This window comes from Rhodotorula toruloides (assembly GCF_000320785.1).
Source record: "Rhodotorula toruloides NP11 unplaced genomic scaffold Scaffold45, whole genome shotgun sequence".
Lineage (NCBI taxonomy): Eukaryota > Fungi > Basidiomycota > Microbotryomycetes > Sporidiobolales > Sporidiobolaceae > Rhodotorula > Rhodotorula toruloides.
The window spans coordinates 43,055-60,397 of record NW_015623005.1 but is presented as its reverse complement, the minus strand read 5'-3'; the positions used below and the strand labels follow the sequence as shown (position 1 = coordinate 60,397).

General features: G+C 61.7%; 6 protein-coding genes and 1 pseudogene across 7 annotated transcripts; 5 read left to right on the top strand and 2 right to left on the bottom strand.

Moving 5' to 3' along the window:
* Position 1: 1 nt before the first annotated feature.
* Positions 2–1,699, top strand: RHTO_06623 (glycoside hydrolase family 18 protein; annotated as a pseudogene; the record flags this gene model as incomplete). Its single annotated transcript has 5 exons — positions 2–295; positions 370–599; positions 668–1,368; positions 1,430–1,540; positions 1,613–1,699.
* Positions 1,700–2,360: 661 nt separating this feature from the next.
* RHTO_06622 (single-stranded DNA binding protein) lies at positions 2,361–4,295 on the top strand (the record flags this gene model as incomplete). Its single annotated transcript, XM_016420283.1, has 6 exons — positions 2,361–2,747; positions 2,815–3,000; positions 3,065–3,130; positions 3,193–3,741; positions 3,809–3,860; positions 3,922–4,295. 6 exons carry the CDS (start codon positions 2,361–2,363, stop codon positions 4,293–4,295), a joined length of 1,614 nt encoding a protein of 537 aa, XP_016269295.1.
* A 276-nt stretch (positions 4,296–4,571) lies between these two features.
* RHTO_06621 (ADP-ribosylation factor-like protein 2) lies at positions 4,572–5,568 on the top strand (the record flags this gene model as incomplete). The annotated part of the gene is made up of 5 exons (XM_016420282.1): positions 4,572–4,636; positions 4,705–4,832; positions 4,931–5,076; positions 5,153–5,233; positions 5,290–5,568. 5 exons carry the CDS (start codon positions 4,572–4,574, stop codon positions 5,566–5,568), a joined length of 699 nt encoding a protein of 232 aa, XP_016269296.1.
* A 258-nt stretch (positions 5,569–5,826) lies between these two features.
* Positions 5,827–7,597, top strand: RHTO_06620 ([3-methyl-2-oxobutanoate dehydrogenase (acetyl-transferring)] kinase; the record flags this gene model as incomplete). The annotated part of the gene is made up of 6 exons (XM_016420281.1): positions 5,827–6,117; positions 6,178–6,376; positions 6,434–6,523; positions 6,581–7,108; positions 7,224–7,425; positions 7,492–7,597. 6 exons carry the CDS (start codon positions 5,827–5,829, stop codon positions 7,595–7,597), a joined length of 1,416 nt encoding a protein of 471 aa, XP_016269291.1.
* Positions 7,598–7,659: 62 nt separating this feature from the next.
* On the bottom strand, positions 7,660–9,130 carry RHTO_06619 (uncharacterized protein; the record flags this gene model as incomplete). The annotated part of the gene is made up of 2 exons (XM_016420280.1): positions 7,660–7,830; positions 7,889–9,130. 2 exons carry the CDS (start codon positions 9,128–9,130, stop codon positions 7,660–7,662), a joined length of 1,413 nt encoding a protein of 470 aa, XP_016269303.1.
* Positions 9,131–9,407: 277 nt separating this feature from the next.
* Positions 9,408–12,618, bottom strand: RHTO_06618 (diamine oxidase; the record flags this gene model as incomplete). Its single annotated transcript, XM_016420279.1, has 14 exons — positions 9,408–9,445; positions 9,512–9,816; positions 9,909–10,148; positions 10,203–10,506; positions 10,562–10,632; positions 10,699–10,935; positions 10,997–11,042; positions 11,119–11,231; positions 11,290–11,520; positions 11,581–11,639; positions 11,701–11,795; positions 11,856–11,873; positions 11,934–12,222; positions 12,277–12,618. 14 exons carry the CDS (start codon positions 12,616–12,618, stop codon positions 9,408–9,410), a joined length of 2,388 nt encoding a protein of 795 aa, XP_016269302.1.
* Positions 12,619–13,686: 1,068 nt separating this feature from the next.
* RHTO_06617 (telomeric DNA binding protein) lies at positions 13,687–17,242 on the top strand (the record flags this gene model as incomplete). The annotated part of the gene is made up of 6 exons (XM_016420278.1): positions 13,687–13,701; positions 13,769–14,481; positions 14,536–15,128; positions 15,186–15,998; positions 16,052–16,181; positions 16,240–17,242. 6 exons carry the CDS (start codon positions 13,687–13,689, stop codon positions 17,240–17,242), a joined length of 3,267 nt encoding a protein of 1,088 aa, XP_016269301.1.
* Positions 17,243–17,343: the final 101 nt, after the last annotated feature.

Genomic DNA, 17,343 nt, shown 5'->3' with positions numbered 1-17,343 from the left:
CCTCCCCCTCTCCTCCTCTAGCCCATCTAACGAGCGGTGTTTCTGTCTTTGCAGCCTTCGCCATCCCAACTTCGGACGACAACATCCAAATCTCGTCATACTCCGCCGGGCTCCTCCAGCGGGTCGTCAAGCTTGCCCATGCAGCGAATACGAAGGTCGTCATCGCTATCGGCGGATGGAGCGATTCGGGATACTTCTCCGGCGCGGTATCGACGAGCTCGAGGCGCAAGACGTTCGTCAACAATATCGTCGCGTTCGTTAACAAGTACAACTTGGATGGCGTTGATATCGACTGGTGCGTTCGAGCGTCCTCTTTTTCGAGCGTGTTTGGATGACGGATCTGACGGAGCGGTTTGGTTCATTTCGCAGGGAGTACCCCGGCACGCAAGGCGCAGGATCGAACGAAGTCTCCTCCTCCGACACGGCCAACCTCCTCTCCTTCCTCAAACTCCTGCGCTCCTCCCTGCCCAACAAGCGCCTCTCGACCTGCACGACGCAGCAGACTTATGTCGGCGCGAACGGGAGCCCGATTGGAGATGTGAGCGCTTATGCGCAGTACCTCGATGCGATCCTGGTTATGAACTACGATGTCTGGGGCGGTGAGTCGCGACCTCTTCCTCCTCTCCTCGAGTTAGAGGGAAACTGACGGGATGGGTTCGTTGAGCAGCCTCGTCGACGCCCGGCCCGAACGCACCCCTCGAAAACGCCTGCACCAACAGCCTCCAACCGACCGCCAACATGCTTTCCGCGATCCAGACCTGGGAACAAGCCGGCATGCCCGCGTCCAAGATCCTTATGGGCATCCCAGCCTACGGCTACGTCTCGTCCTCGTCGGCCACTTCGCTCATCCACAAGCGCGACGGGATCCCCAGCACGGGATTGTCGAATCGCCATCTTGCGAACTTAGCGCACGACGAGCGGTCGATGAGCGAGGGTCACAAGTGGTTCCTTGATGGACAGAGGAAGGCGGCTGAGCGGAGGGCGGTTCGTGAGCGGGCGGCTAAGAGGGGTGCGAGGAAGGAACGCGCGGAGAAGTTGAAGAGGCGTGGGTCGCCTATCGTTTGCCCGAACAACCACTCGGGCAAACCTTGCCCGGGCGTGACGGGTCAGAACATCTCCGAGATCAACTGGAACCCGCTCGGCTCTTCCGGCTCGGGCTCGTCTAACTCGTCGACTGGAGGAGACGGCGTGTTTGTACCCGGTAACGGACCAGGCAAAGTCGGGACGGGCGACTTGAGCGGCTTGAGTGGGAACCAGATCCAGTTTGTCGACATGATCAACTATGGCGTCCTCGTCAAGGATACGACGACGTTTGAATGGGTCGGCGCGAATGGGTACACCCGCGCTTGGGACACGTGCTCGTCGACGGTACGTTTTCCTCCCTCTCCCTTCGCGCAGGACTTGAGCTGACTTGTCTCGTTGTGCGCAGCCCTACCTCTACGACACGTCCCGCAACGTCGTCATCACGTACGACGACCCTCACTCGCTCGGCCTCAAGGGCCAGCTCGCATCGCAGCAAGGAATCGGCGGAATGGCCATGGTGCGTTTCCCTCTCCCTTCCCGGCGTCTTTCTTCGCTCGTTCAGTATGCTGACGGGGTTTGTGGCGCGCAGTGGGACATCTCGGGCGACACGACCGACTTCCAGTTGACGCAGAGCTGGAGGAGCTCGATGGGCCTCAACCCGCTCGGATACCGATAGTCCCTCGCCCTCCCCTCGCCTCTCTTCTCCCTTTCACGACGACGACGACGACGACGACGAGGAGCGCTGCTCGCTAGCCGACGTGCGCTTCATCGGCCGGACGGACACTTTCACCCTTTCCCCCTCGACAGACGCTGGCCTCCTCTCTCGCCGCTCCCTGTCTATAGCTAGTCTATCCCTCGTTTGCATTAGGTGTTCTAATCGTTATTACTCGCATCTTGACGTTCTATTCCCCTTGATAGATTCCCTTCCTTCTCCTCGAGGACGTTGACCGTCGCTCGTCCTGGTTGGAGTGGGTGACTCGATGTCGCCCGCTCTGGTTGGTACACTGTGTAGCTGAGCCGTGCTCGCCCAGTGATACTGTTGCTGCAATAGCTTATACTCCCGGTTGTTTCGCATCGTTGAGCTCGTTCCGCTTGGAGAGCGGCGGCGCTCCATCCGGACGAAGCTCACTCGGCTCTCTCACCCTCTCACCTCCCACCACACACCCACCCGTGAGCACCGCAGACCACACAGACCAACACAGCAGCAACTGACTACCTCACTCGTCTTTGTCCCGTCTCACCCGCTCACCTGCTCACCCCGCTGCCACTCACCCACCTCTCATCTCATCGCATCTCCCACCTCTCTTGCATCGCGCGCACGCACAGTCTTCTACACAATGGGCAAGTCATCCACTACCAAGCCCACCAAGGACAGCAAGAAGTCCAAGTCGTCCGTCTCGAAGGAGGCCACCGCGACGCCTGTCAAGGCTTCCTCCTCGTCCAAGAAGGACGAGAAGAAGGCTGCGAAGAAGGCGGCCGAGGAGGAGAAGAAGCGCAAGGAGCGTGAGGAGGAGGAGCGCAAGAAGCGTGAGGAGGAGGAGGCCGCGAAGAAGAAGGCTGCCGAGGAGGAGTCGAGCGATTCCGACAGCGACTCGGACTCGGACTCGGACTCGAGCGACGAGGAGGAGGAGGACAAGCCCAAGGCCAAGGCCAACGGCAAGGCTGCGCCCGCCAAGAAGGACGAGTCGAGCGACTCGGACTCGAGCTCCGACGAGGACGAGCAGGTGCGTCGGCGTCGCGCGTCTCCCCCTCTTGCTATACTTCTCGTACTTACCCTCGGGACACCTGCAGCCCGCCAAGGTCGCAAAGGCCGTTGCGGCCAAGGCCACCGACGTCGCGAAGAAGGGCGCCGCCGCCGTCTCCGACGCCGTCCAGAACGGCAAGGAGAAGGTCGGAAAGGCTGCTGCTGCCGTCGCCGAGGCTGCCGAGAGCGACTCGAGCGACTCTGACGACTCGAGCGATGAGGAGGAGGAGAAGGTGTGTTGAGCTGTCATTCCAATCGCCCTTGAGACCGGTGGCTGACCCGCTTTTGGGTGCGCAGAAGCCTGCTGCTGCTGAGAAGAAGGAGGAGGAGAAGGACGGCAGTGACTCGTCGAGCGACTCGGACGTGAGTTGGCGCGCTGCAGCTCCTTCCATCGCTAAGACGCTAATCGGGACCGTGGCACGCAGTCCGACTCGGACTCTGACTCGTCGTCGGACGACGAGGACGTCAAGATGAAGGAGGACGCGCCCAAGGAGAACAAGAAGCGTGCCGCGCAGGAGAGCGCTGCCCCGGCCAAGAAGGCCAAGGTCGAGTCCGCCGCTCCCGCCGCCGAGGGCGGCGAGTCGACGACCGTCTTTGTCGGCCAGCTCTCGTGGAACGTCGACAACGACTGGCTCCAGAGTGAGTTCAAGGACTGTGGCGAGGTCGTCTCGGCCCGCGTCGTGACGGACCGCGACTCGGGCCGCTCGCGCGGATTCGGTTACGTCGAGTTCACGACCGCCGAGGCGGCGCAGAAGGCTCTCGAGCTTGCGGGCAAGGAGGTTGACGGACGCGCGATCAAGGTCGACGTCACCACCCCCCGTCCTCCTCGCGAGCAGCAGGAGCGCCCCAAGAAGCAGTTCAACGACCAGCTCTCCGGCCCGCCTACGACCACCCTCTTTGTCGGCAACCTTCCCTTCTCTGCGAGCGAGGACGCCGTCTGGACCGCTTTCGCCGACTTTGGCGACGTGCAGTCGGTGCGTTGCGCGCGAGTCTTCCCTTCTTTCGGACTCCTACACACTGACCCCGCTCCTCGTCTTGCAGGTTCGTCTCCCCACTGACCCCGAGTCGGGTCGCCCCAAGGGCTTCGGTTACGGTGAGCTTCGCGTCCTCACTCTCCATTCCCTAACCCCTTCTGACCCCTCTTTCTCTCGCAGTCGAGTTCTCCTCCATCGAGGGCTCCCAGGCCGCCGTCACCGCCGGTGGCCCCGAGTCGACCGGTGCAGGTGTCGAGATCGACGGTCGCAAGCTCCGTCTCGACTACTCCCAGCCCCGCGGTGAGCGCCAAGGCGGCGGCGACCGCAACGGCGGCGGTGGAGGACGCGGCGGGTTCGGTGGACGCGGTGGCGGACGAGGCGGACGCGGTGGGTTTAACGACCGTGGTGGACGCGGCGGCGGACGCGGCGGACGTGGTGGACGGGGAGGAGGACGGTCGGCGGATGCTGGATGGGGCGGTCGTCCCGGTGGAAACCCTCGCTCGGGTGGGTTCTCGAACGACAAGCCCGCTGGCAAGAAGATCTCGTTCGACTAGAGGACGAGCCTTTCGCGCCCGACTCGACTCGAGTCGAGTCTTGTATCACCATGCGTATTTCCCTGCCCTTCCTTTCGTTGCGGGCTCGCGACGTGTAATCTACTCCTGCTAGACTCTCTCTACACACTCGTTTGCGGCACACCTAGCGAGACTTTGCGAGACGACCTTGTGGAAGCGATGAAGTCCCGCGAGTCTTTGACCTCCGCAACCTCGTCTTCGCTGGCTCGTTAGGCTGCTGCTGGCTCGTGCTGCTACAATCCGTGGTCAGAGGACAGGATGGGCCTGCTCACTATCATCCGCAAAGCCCGGCTGAAGGAGAAACAAGTCCGCATCCTCATGCTGTTCGTCGCGCTCCTTCTCTCCCCTCAGACGCAGGTGGAGCTCGCTGACACTTAGAACACGCCCGCAGAGGACTGGACAACGCGGGAAAGACGACCGTCTGCAAGGCGATTCTGGGAGAGGATGTTGACGAGGTCAGCCCGACGCTGGGGTTCAATATCAGGACGATCGTGCATCAGGGGTTCACGCTGAACGTTTGTGAGTGTTCATACTCCTCTTGGCGTCCCTGCGGACGAGCTTGACGGCGCCTCCACGATGGATGCGATGGCTCACGCTCTCGCTCGCTTCCTCTCCAGGGGACATTGGCGGCCAGACTTCTCTCCGCCCTTACTGGCGCAACTACTTCGAGCAGACAGATGCGGTAGTCTGGGTCGTCGACTCCTCGGACCGAGCGAGGATGGAGGATTGTAGGCGCGAGTTGCACGAGCTGCTGAAGGAGGAGGTACGTCGCAGTCGCTTCGTCCGTGGGTGCGCTACTGAGCGAGTGGCTGACTTGGAAGCGAGTGCGAAACGCGCAGAGGCTCGTGGGAGCTAGCTTGCTGGTTTTCGCAAACAAGCAAGACATCGCGAATGCTATGACTGTCGACGAGATCTCCTCTGTGCGTCCCTTCTCGTGATTCCTCCTTTATCAGAGCACTGACGAGCTTTCTTGCAGGCCCTTGAACTATCGACCCTCTCCTCCTCGCACCACTGGGACATCCAACCCTGCTCAGCACGCTACGCCCGCCTCACCGCCCCTTCACCCGCCTCCTCCGACTCCCCGCCTGGATCAGCAGCTCCAGCATCTCCAGCAGCTTCTCTTTCCAAGGTCGACCCACGCATCATGAAGGGACTCGACTGGGTCGTCGCGGAAGTCGGGTCGCGCGTGTATTACGGCGTGCAGAATTCGGCGGTCGCGCCAGAAGCCGTTCGTCCGGCTGCTCTATTAGCTTGACAACCAGCGCTTCTCGATGAGCAGCCGCCCTGCCCCCCAGCGCAGTCACCGTCTCGCATATCTCTTTCACGGCGCTTTTCGCCGTCAACCGATACCCCTCAACCCGCGATACCCGTTCCGCTGCAATACCCCGTCATCTTGCAACCTCAATGGAGTTCATAGACTTCCTCTAAGCCCACGAGAGGAGACTTGCCCGGCTCTTTCACTTCGATCGCTTCTTGACTATCAACCGCTCACTTCGCTTGACTCTGGTTGACGATGCTACGTCGTGCTGCCCTGCTGGCACGTCTGCATGCTCCACGAAGAGCTGCTGTGACCACACCATACCTTCCGCCCTGCCGCTGCATCACCACCCCCGCTTCCTCTCCCTCATCGCCAACAACCCACATCTCGCCGCAAGCGCTCCTGGGACACTATGCGTCCAGTCCGACACGAACAGTCACCTTCGACGACCTGCAGCAGTACGGTAGGCCACCGCTGGACGAGCAGACGCTGCTGCAGAGCGCGGAACGGACGAGGCAGGAGTTGCTAGCGGGATTGGCGCGGCGAGTGAGTTCGAGCTGTCTTTCAAGACGTGTGGACCAAGACTGACGAGCGCGCGATTTGCAGGTATCGCAACACCTCTCCCTACCCTTCCTCCCAGCGACCAACCCATCCCTCGCGAAAGTTCACAACCTGTACTCGTCCGCCTTTACGAACCTCACGCTCGTACCGGAAGTCAAGACGCTGGCGGACAACGATAGGCTGTGCAAGGTCGTTGCACAGATGGTCGAGGAGCACCGGGACAACATTCCGCTGCTGGCGAAAGGTTCGCTCGTTTCCCTCGCTCCTTTCCGCATCGCCTTGCTGATCTGTATCTGAACAGGCTTCAAGGAGTCGCGGAAATACCTGCCCGACGCTACCATCACCGACTTTCTCGACCGCGCCATCCGAAATCGGATATCGCTGCGACTGAGTCCGTCCTTGATTTGCTCGCTTGCTCCGTAACCTGGCTGACCGACTACCCCTACAGTCGCCGAACAACATCTTTCTCTCTCCGCCGCCTCGCTTCCCTTCCTCCGCCCGCATGCACCGACTATCCACCCGCCTCCTTCCGACAACGACGCCGCACGAGATCCGCGCATCGAGCCTTCTGCGCGACCACCCTCTTCCTCCCTCTCTGCCAGCCGAGTAGGCGTCCTCGATCTCGCTTTGAACCCTCACGACCTCATCTCGACCTGCTGCGAATACGTCTCGCTCCTCTGCGAAGCGACTTACGGCGTCTCGCCCAACTTCCGCATCGAAGCCGACCCAGCGATGACAGTCGGCTCAGTAGGCTCGCACCTCGAGTACATCTGCACCGAGTTGCTCAAGAACGCGTTTCGAGCGACGATCGAGCACAATGTACCGAAGAAGGAGGAGGACGACCCCGATGTGTTCAAGTTTGACGACTTGCCGCATGCGCATATGATGAAGGACGATTTTCCAGAGGTGCTCATCACTATCGGGACGGTGCCCGGCGCGATGACGATCCGGATCAGGGATCGCGGAGGAGGAGTTCGTGAGTCGGCGCTGCTTTCTCTCGTCTCATGCGGCGCGAGGCGGCGCATCTCTTGTCGCCTACATCCATTTCGTCGATGGGGAGCACATTACTGACCTCGAAACGTTTCTCACAGCCCCCGAGAACATCCGCAACGTCTTCTCCTACGCCTTCACCTCCGTCCCGAACCTCCCAGACCCCGACTCGGATCCCGACTCGCCCGCGACGTACGGCGGCGTCAGTAACGCGGGCTACCTAGGTGGCGTTGGTGGAGGACCGGAGGGTGCCGAGTCGGCTTTGACGACGAATGTTGGAACGCTGGCGGGACTTGGGTTCGGGTACGTCCCTTCTCGCTGGCTCTCGCTCGCGCTCGCTCTTTCCGTCGCTGACCTTCTGCTGCACAGGCTGCCTCTTTCGCGGATATACGCTGGTTACTTTGGAGGCTCGCTCGACCTCGTCTCGATGTACGGCTGGGGAACGGACGTGTACTGCGTGATCAAGACGGTCTGAGGGAGTAGTCGTACATAGCCTCGATCTATCTGCATCGCTGCTTGTCCCGTATACAACCAAGTCTACCGCTTCACAAGTTCGCCGAGAGTCGCTTCGTCCGATACTCGTCCTGCTGCTACTTCCCGCAAAGCCCGCTCGTACCCAGCCCAGAACGCATCTACCGTCGTCTCTTCTACGACGCCGTGTCGGTAGGTGAGCGTGAAGTTGAGGTTGCCGCCTCGAACGGTGATGGGCTGCGAAGCGCAAGGTCAGCCTTGTATCCGCACGGTATCGAGAGGAAGCGATGCGTACGTTGATAGCGAACGCTGCACCTCTCGCCATTGCCGTCTGAGCCCACAACACGTCTGTCAATCCTTCCGCTTCCCACCCCGTCTCCGGCAAGACTCCCAAGTTTGACACCTCGAACGTCGCGCCGTACGGGTGCTCCTTGCGCAGGGTCTCCTCGAGCCAGACGTCAAACTTGGTCTTTCCCTCAGGCGCATCGGCCGACGGAGCGACAACCCCGTCTGGGACGTACACAAGCATCCCGATGTGCTCGTGCGCTGCTCGCCGGACAGAAGGGTCGACGAGTCGCTTTGCGTAGGCTCGGCAGGTCGACCAGAAGGAAGTGGAGGCGAGTGAAGAGTCGTAAATGGTGGTGATGTCGATGATGTAGTTGCCGGTGCAGGAAGGGTGGCCGTAGTCGGCGGAGCGGACCGAGATGGGCGAGTCGCCTCCTACGACCGTTCCTCCTGGCGCGAGGACAGACGCTGATGCAAGGCCCGCAGCGAAGATGACTGGGTGAAGGGTGTTGACGCCGTGCGACTTGGCTTGAGCCTTGAGGTCGGCGACGAGCGAAGCAGGCAGAGAAAGGGAGCGGAGTGCGGTTGGCTGGAGGTAGGGCGGGACGAGCGGAGGATTCGGGAAGACGGTCGTAGGCGAAGATGGTCGGAGAAAGGCAGGGAGTTTGGGCGCGACGAGATCTGAGAAGACGACTTTGGCGACCGTGAGAAGGGGGGGCTTGATAGGGATGCTGTCCTCGCGGGTTGGAGGAAGCGCGACGACGTCGTTCGCTGAGGATGGTCCATCTCGCACGATTTTGAGCAGCTCGGCGAAGAGGTTGCGCGTGGCCGTGCCATCCGCCAAGATGTGGTTGAGGAGCAGAGTAATCCGCCGTCCTCCCTCGTCGTCCTTCGGTCCGAGCCAGACTCGCCACAGGGCTTTCTGCCCTGCCGCTAAATCGACTCCAGCGTCGAAAGCCCGCGACAGAACGTCCTCGGGCCCTCCCTGCCCGTCGTCTGCCGACTCGTCCACGACGTCTTCCGCCGTCAGTCCCACGATTTTCGCCCAGCGCGGCGCCGTAGTCCGAGCCTCTGTGACGAAGCAAGCGAGCAATGGGTGCTGGGCGAGAAGGCAGTCGACGGCGGCGCGAACGGAGTCCCCGTCGCAGGTTTCGAGGCGAGCGGTGATGGCGACGAGAGGTGGCACGCCGGCGAATGCACGCGCCAGCATGTAGCGCTCTGTGCGACCCAGCGGGCGTTCCAACTGAGCCATGGCAGGTACAGGGAGGAGGAGGGAGGGAAAAGACCAAGCGAACGAGCGAGGGGTGGAGCCGAAGAGCGAACAGGAGGAAGTGATCTACACAGGAGAAGGGAAAGCCACGGACGCTGTTAAAGCGTAGCCCTTTGCAAACAGAGACGTCTACAGTGTATACCCTTGGTACTCAATCTATCCGAGCCAGAATCAGCCACCGCTGGCAAAGTCGGACGACCTTCGCAGGCGCAACTCTGCCCTCTTTTCTGCTTCTCCTCCGCTTCTACTGCGCTGCGATCTAGACGATTGACTCGGTGTCGTTGTAAGGGTGCTGGGCTGCGAGCAGAGAGGCAGAGGCATCAGCGGAGCCAATTCGCAGACAAGAGCGAGAAAAGCGCGCACGGTCGTATGGGAACTTGCGGACGTTGCTGTCACCAATGTACGCCTTGTAGTCGGGCTGGATGGCGGTGAGGTTGAACAAGCCCGACGCCTGCTGGCCGCCGAAGGTGAGGATGTCGGACACAACGTCGGACGCGCTCGAGTTGTAGTTGAGGCGGACCATCTGCGACGAGCGGCGAGACGGGTCGCGGAGGAGGTAGTTGTGCGGCGACATGATCATGCCGGCGTGAGCGGTCGTGTGGACGGTGTTGCCGAGGTCGCCAGTGTGCGGAACATGGTGCATGCCGAGGTTGAACCAGAGAACGAGGCTGTGGGAGCGGCGGGCGAAAGTCAGCATCGAGTAGAGATTGAGCAAGAGCCGGCGGCGAGGAAGAGAAATGAGAAGATTAGCCGGACGCACTCTTCCTGCTCCAGGTTCTCGCCATTGAGGTACTTGGCAAAGTCGACGACCGGGTTGTAGGGGTCGTACGCGTTCGATGCGTGAGCCGAGCTGAACTCGGAGTCGTGGTGCTTCGTGACGTAGAGCGGCGCTTTGGCAAAGTTGAGCGAGGGACCGAGGTTCGACGAATTCTGGATCGTAGCGTGCATTCCCGCTCCGCCGATTGACGGCATGATACGCCAGGCGCGCTCCTCGCCGAACCTGCAACGTACTGGTCAGCGGACAGCTGTTGCGGACAAGAAGGAGGCCACTCACTTGTTCTTCTCCTCGGCGTTGTAGACGAGGTACATGCTCTTGCCGTTCGCAGGCCAGTGCAACGTCGCGTTGTCCTCGTTCTTGAGCGTATCACGGACGAGGTGCATCGTTGAGCGCGTGTGGTTCGACCAGGGGTACTTGACCTCCTTCGGCTCGACCGTGTGCATCGCGAAGGTGTTTTGAGTTCCGAGTACGTCAAAGTCGGCCTTCCAGTTGAGGACGTGGTCGTGCATCGACCCGCTCAGCCCGTCGTGAATCCGGTAGCCGTATTCTCCGTTCTTGGCGTAGTAGGCGCTTTGGATGTCTGCGGGAGGAGGGGTCAGCAGCGGAAAGGTTGGGTCGGATCGGACGGAACGCACATCCTGAAGCCATGACTTCAACCCCGATAGAGCCATCGAGCATAAAGCTGTAGACGAACGAGTAGTCGTAGCTGAGCGGGTCCTCAAGAGTTAGCGAGGGCGCTCGTGGGGAAGGACAAGGAGGGAAGATGACGCACTTGCCGACTGTCGAGACAGACTTCATCTTGAAGACGACGTTCTTGGTAGCGGCGACGTACTGTCCGTTGGCGTGGCGCTGGATCGGGAACGACTCGGTGTCTTCGAAGAAGCAGATCGACTTGCGGTGCGTCGTCGCGACTTCGTTCGCGAAGAAGGTGGTGGGAGCGTAGTGGGCGTACGTCGGGCAGTCGTAGCCTTCGATCGTTTCGAAAGCGTAGGGGCCGAATCCGTACCAACTGCGGGAAGCGCGAGTTCAGCCGCCGGTATCGAGGAGAATGCGGGAAACCGAGGACGCACGTGTCGAGGTAAGCAGTTCCGCTCTGTACGGGGTCGTTGCCAGCGTCTGTCGTACCAGAGCTAGCGGTCAACATCTTGCGAAGTCGCGAGTCCTGCTGAAGGTCGCCGAGAAGCTGACGCACAGTGAGCGAGAGCCTCATTCAAGCCGAGCTCATACAGAACAGTCTGGTTCTGGTACTTGATGTCCCACAGTCGCATGCCCGTGTCGCGGCGGAAAGACCAGTAGAAGGAGAAGCTGTCCGGGACGATCGTCAGCAAGAGGCGGCTGGCGGAAGCAGTGAGCCAGGACCGACTCCATCCACTCGACATATTGCGCGTCTTCGTCAATAGCGAAGCGCTGACCGCCAGGCGCGATCTGGATAGGCGGAGGGCGGTTGTCGTACGGCAGCTCGGCTCCGTCCCTGTCCGTGCCGATCCACGTCTCGTTCATTCCGGCGTTGCGAGTCGTCTTGGCGACCTTGCCGTTCGACCAAGCGTGGCGGAAGTCGGCGGTCGTCGGGTAGAAGATGCCGTCGTGCAGCCATCTGCCGGAAGAAGCGGAATGAGCGGGCGTTTTGCGGAGAGAGGGAGATCGAACAACGCACCCGAGGAAAGCCCAGCCACTCGGATCGCGACCGGTGAAGTCGAACTTCATGTACAAACCCTGCGAAAGGACGAGTCGGCATCCACGGAAAGAAGCGCCGAAGACTGAACGGAGAGCGTACCTGCGGGAGCAGCGTTTCGCCGTCAAAGACGGACTCTGGGACGCCCCAGAATCCGACCCAGGAGATCACACGCCCGTCTTCGTGCCAAAGCGGGTCTGTCGAGACGAGCGATTAGCGTGAGGCGCAGCGAGCCAGCTCGAAGAGGAGAGAGCAACCGATTCCCCAAATGTCCCCTGCGACGAACGACGCGTCAGTGCCGTCGAAGTCAGGAGGTGAAGGATGAAGGGACGCACAAGAGTCGGTAGGCGCGCCAAGAAGGTCCTCGACAATGTCGTCGCACGTCTTGGCTGCGTCAACCATGAATTTGTACGTCGCGTCCGAGTCGGCGTCGTAGTTGCGGACCTTCGAAGTGCCCTTCGTCGTGCGGAACGAGTACGGGTGGTAGGTCGTGTTGGCCGAAACCGGCAAAGGGCCAACGAGATAGTCCTCAACGTACGGCTCGTCGACCGAGTTGAACATGATAGTCGCGTAGGCCATGCGAGGCGGCTTCGGGCCCTTTCCTGAGAGGTACTTGAGCGTTTCCTGTGGGAGCCGGGTCAGATCTTGACTCTCGCGAAGACTTGCTCGGCGACTCACGGTCTTGTTGGGTACGGCGAGATCGATAACGGTGATCTGGTTGTCCCACGAGCCAGCGTCGGACGCGGCGGTCAAGTTGAGCGCCGTCTGGTTGTGCAGGAAGGAGACGACTTCGGCTGCTTCATCGTTACTGAGGGTTGCCCAAATGTTCGAGTGGGGCGCTTTGGTCGTAGGCTTGCCGGGGATGTCAGTGAGGTTGTACTGAGCGGAGGCGACGTTCGAGACGAAGTTCTGGACGGCCGGACGAGGACGAGTGCCGCGGAAGTAGGGAAGCTTTGGGGAAGGAGCGGCGGTGACGGCGGTGGCCGCAACCAACGCGCCGAGCAGACCGGCGACGTGCATGTCGAAAGAGTGTCGAGAAAGCCGGGAAGTAGCGATAAGGGAACAGCAGCGAGGGAGGAAGAGAAGAAGCCAGCCGACGCGCAAAGCGGGTCGGAATGGAGGCGCCTGCGCCCCGATAAACGAACGCCTTCGGCATTCATACCGCGTTGTTCCATTGTTTGCTTGGCTGCGGAGGGGGCGGAGCCGGGCGATCGACTCTTGGGCGAGAAGAACAGCGGCTCCGGGCGAGATAAGGTCCAATCTCCTCTATCCTGCTCGCCGCCTTCTGCAGCGAAGACGACCTCGTCGAGCCGCACGAGCAGTGAACAAGGCTCCTTTAGGATCCGGGTGCTGGATGGGAGGATCGCGCGCCGCTGGTCGCTGAGCCCTCGAGTCGTTGTCGCACCTTGCACTCGCGGCAAGGTGGTCGGGCGTTTCTAGCGGCTCCTGCGCCGCCCGCCAGACGCCCACCCTTCTCTGCTGATTCGCGTCTAGCCAGATACGGCCGTGCCACCCCGCAACTTCGGGCGAGACGGGGAAGACGGAAAGACGCCCGCCGTTCGCGCATACAGCGCGGCGGCGGGAGAAGCAGACTGTGCGAGAGCGTGTATGTCTGTGATGGCCTTGGCGCCTGGCGGAGCGATTTCGAGCGATCAGCCGCGAGTGGGAGGAAGCGAACCTGAAGCACCAGGCTCTGGCGGTGTCCTCACGCTCGCTCGCAACATTTGGGCGCCTGCTAGCCTCCCGTTTACCGTTGATCACTCTGTGCGTCCCCACAGCTTGCGTCAAACGCGCCCTGCGCTGTACGGCTCGCCCCTGCTCCCCCTCGACCTCGAGGCGGTGCACGAGTTGAGAGGGAGCGAACACAGGCTGGATGGAATGGTGTAAGGGCCTCCAGAGCGAACACGAGCAGCCGAGGAGCCGCTGCGACTGCCGTACAACCGCCTGGATTCGTTGCGTCGCCGCTACACCGCTTCATCAGTTGGCGAGGAGGAGGCGGACAGGACAGCTCGTCGACGGGGTTCCGTGGTCGCTGACATCGTTCAAGACATCCGTACAGAGTGCGCAAACGGACCGCGTACCGGGAGCATGCCTGTCGCTGCGGTGAGCCTCCCTTTCTCCCCTTCCTCCGCCAAGCTGGTCTGACACTGGGCGCGTGGTTGCTACCCAGACTCCCGACACGCCCAGCAGCTCCAGTCTATCTGCCCGCCTCGCCGAACCCCTCTCTTCGACTGACGAACTCCTCGACCTGCTCCTCCCGCCCCTCCAGTCTCTCTCCCTGCTCTCCGACCGTCCGTCCCTCGCCCAACGCCCTGCTCGATTGCCATTCACTTTCCAAGCGGAACGCTTCGCACGACGCCCACTAGGTCTCGTTCAGAAGGTCCTCGTCGAAAAGGTCTGGCCGGAATGGGAGGGCGCGCTCGTAGCGGAGGAAGGCGCAGCAGGCCTCGTGGTCTTCGAGCGATTCTTCGTTCCTCCACCTACCGCCTTTGCATCTACTTCTTCCGATGCGAGCAGCAACGGCGCAGCCGTCGCCATCTCCGCCTACAGCGTCCTTTCCTCGGTCCTGTCCAGCAAGACGGTCTCTGCGCTTCCGCCTCGGTCCGTCGAGATAGCTCTCGACCTCCTCGCCAAGCTGTCGTCGACCTTCAACATTGAAGAGCTATACCTCACGACTGTCGGTTCGTCCGGGTCGGGGAAGAACGTCGATACGGCGGAACCGGAGGAGGAGGGCAGCTTTGCGGATCCTGCTGCGATATCGCGGTGGGAGACCACGCAACGCGTCCTGTTGGGCGTCCCGACTCGTGCAGCGAATGCTTGGGGCGTCATGCAGGGCAAGGGAAAGAAGGTTGCGAGGGAGTTTCCGCAGGAACTGCATCCAGAGTGCGTCGGCTGAACTCAGCGGTAGCGAGCCTGGCTGATGTTACGGCGTTGCAGCTCCTTCATGACCGCCTCTGCCCGGTCGCTTGCCAACCTGGTTTGGCGACTCGCAAACGACCCGACAATCCCCGTCTCCCGCTCCGCCCTCTCCTCCAGCCTCCCCTCACTCACGTCAGGCAGCACTCTCGACGTTCTACTTTCGCTCGTCATCCCGCGACTTCTGCCGCCCGAAACCTTCCCAGCACCCGCAGATATTCTCCTGCGCCGACAACGGCACATCGACATCTGGCGCGCCGTCACCGACGAGCTCTCTGAGCGGGACTTGCAGCGTTTCATGCGCGCCATCGTCGTGTTGATGACTCAGAAGCTCAGGTCGAAAGCGGGTGGAACTGTACTGCAACAAGCGCGGGCGGCAGCGTTCGTCCTCGATTCGTTCTTCGGCGCGCTCGATCCGGCCAACAAGGCGACGTGGAAGCCTGCTCTTGCAGTGTTCTTTGACGTGCGCGGGTCGTTCGACAACGATTTGACGCCCCTGCTTGCGGTGTCCTGGGCAGCGGAGACGGCGGCTCGTATCGAGCTCCTCAAAGAGGTGCTGAAGGTCTGGGGAAACGCAGAGGAGATCCGCGCTGGACTCGACAGTCGACGACTTTGTGAGTCTAGGCATCAACACCAGCTGGGAGCTACAAAATTGACGCTCTGGCCCGCAGACCTCACAACTCTGGTCCTCACTTTCCTCGTTTCGCTTCCTCCGCTTCAACCCGACCTCGTCACCCTCTCTCGCTCACCGAATTTCCTCTCGGCCGTCTCGACCCACCTGTCCCTCGTTGCTCCGCTGCAACGACTGCTCGGCATGCTTGTCGCCGAGATCGTCTCGCAACGAACGGTCGACCCGAAAGGCGAGCTCAAGCCGCTCGACTTTGGTGCCGAGATCTGGGCCGGCGACTCCTCCGAGAAGAGGACGACTCGTCAGCTGCGCGGAGTGCTCGCCCAAGTCGAGACGGCTGCGGCTGGCCAGGTCGAGGGCTGGCAGCACGTCTTGCGGAGGCTGTCGTCAACCGAGACTCATCCGCCTCAAGCTCCTGCGCCACTAGTCAACAGAGCTCCGTTGAAGCCGACGAGCGTTGAGGAGCCGCCCGTCCAGCCTGCCAACCCGAAGCGGCCTATGATATCGATTATCGGCGACGGCGACTCGGACGACGACTTCGAGCCTCTCCCGCTTCCACCAGGTCCGTCAGAAGCGACGCTTGAAGCCCTCGCCTCGGACGACCCCGCGCTCTACCATTCAGCCTTTCCTTCGCAACAAGCTGCGACGGCTGGTCCGGCGGGCGGCGCGAGCCATACTCGCAAGCGAGGGAAGCTCCGCCCTCCCGTCTACATTCCCGAGCTCGTCGCCTATCTCAAGGGCGAGGATCCGCAAGGCGCGAAGGAGGAGGCAGATGGCGAGGCTGAACGGGTCGAGATGGGCTTGAAGGAAGGCGAAGCGCTGGTAAGGCGGAAGGCAGGATGGGGAGGCGAGCTTCGTAAGTTTCCCGCTAGTCTATGTTTGCCGTCTTTGCTGACATGCATCGCACAGGCGAGAACGCTGTCGACCTTGCCTTCGCGCTGATGGGCCTGCACAACAAGTTCGAGCTAGACGACTTCGAGCAGCAGAAGCAGGCCATCCTCGTTGCTCTGCTGGTGGCTTGCCCAACAGAGGTTGCCCCGTACGTACCGCCGACTGCCCAGGCACTATTGCGCCTCTGACGAAAGCTTTCCGAACAGTGCCGTCATCGAACAGTGCTTCACCAACTCGTACTCGCTCACGCAGCGGCACGTCCTGCTTGCGGCCCTCGCACTCGCAGCGCGCGAGCTGGCAGGTTTGCCGACACCAACTTCGGCGCCCAAGTCGCGGATCGCAGACCGAGACGAGCAGTTCCCGTCGAAGCGACTGCCGCCGCAGCTGCATCGTCGCCTCGCCAGCGCGTCAACCGAGTCGGACGGTCCCGTTGAGGCTTTGTCGGCCAATTTGACCAGGATGGCGTTGTCGGGTGCGCGGGAAGATGCGGAGACCTCGTTGCCAGAGGCCGCACGGGAGAAGCTTCTCAAGGTACGAGGGACGACGCGGCGGTCAGCGCGGCTCGATCTCGCCCAAGACACGTCGTCTACGCCCACATTCGCTTCCATTGCCGCCGAATCCTTCATCCTGCCCCTCATCAACCGTTTCTGGCTCTACCTCCGCGACACGGCCACCTCGTCCCTCGCCGGTCGCCAAACCCAGTCAGTCGGACCTTACGCTGGAGGAACCCCGGCTCTCATGCTTCTTGAGCCAATGCTTCTCGCCAAGTTCCTCGCGACTTTGGCGGTCCTCGTGCATGCCGCTCGACATTGGCCTGCCTTCCTTGCCGTCATCGTGCCCGAGACGCTCGCCTTCGTCCTGGCAATCAAGCCGGCTCAGCCCTTCGCCGTCGCGTCTGCCCGCGCCGTCGAAGAGGACGCCGGTCTCGACACGGACTTGGTTGTCTCGTCCGCGCTCGAGCTGGTCCTCGTCGCCCTCGACGCGACGGTGCAGCTGGACGGCGGCAAGACGCTCATGTCGTCGTCAGCAGCGAATGGCGAAGGTGGAGCGATTGTCGCAGACGTCAAGGACTGGGCTGAGGAAGTCTTTGAACGCGAAGAGCGGCGAGGGGGGCAGGTCGGCGTAGGCAGGCCTGGGCGGGCGGCGGCTGGAGTGCTTCTGCGGGTCGACGAGATTGTCGGGCGGTGGCGCGTCGCTGTAGGGTGGTGAGGGGCGGTAGTGCATCGTTTGCAACCTCTCGCTTTCGCGAGCGATTCATCGCCGAAGAGTTGTGAGCGCGAATGTGCTTGCGACGCTACAACTAGCACGGA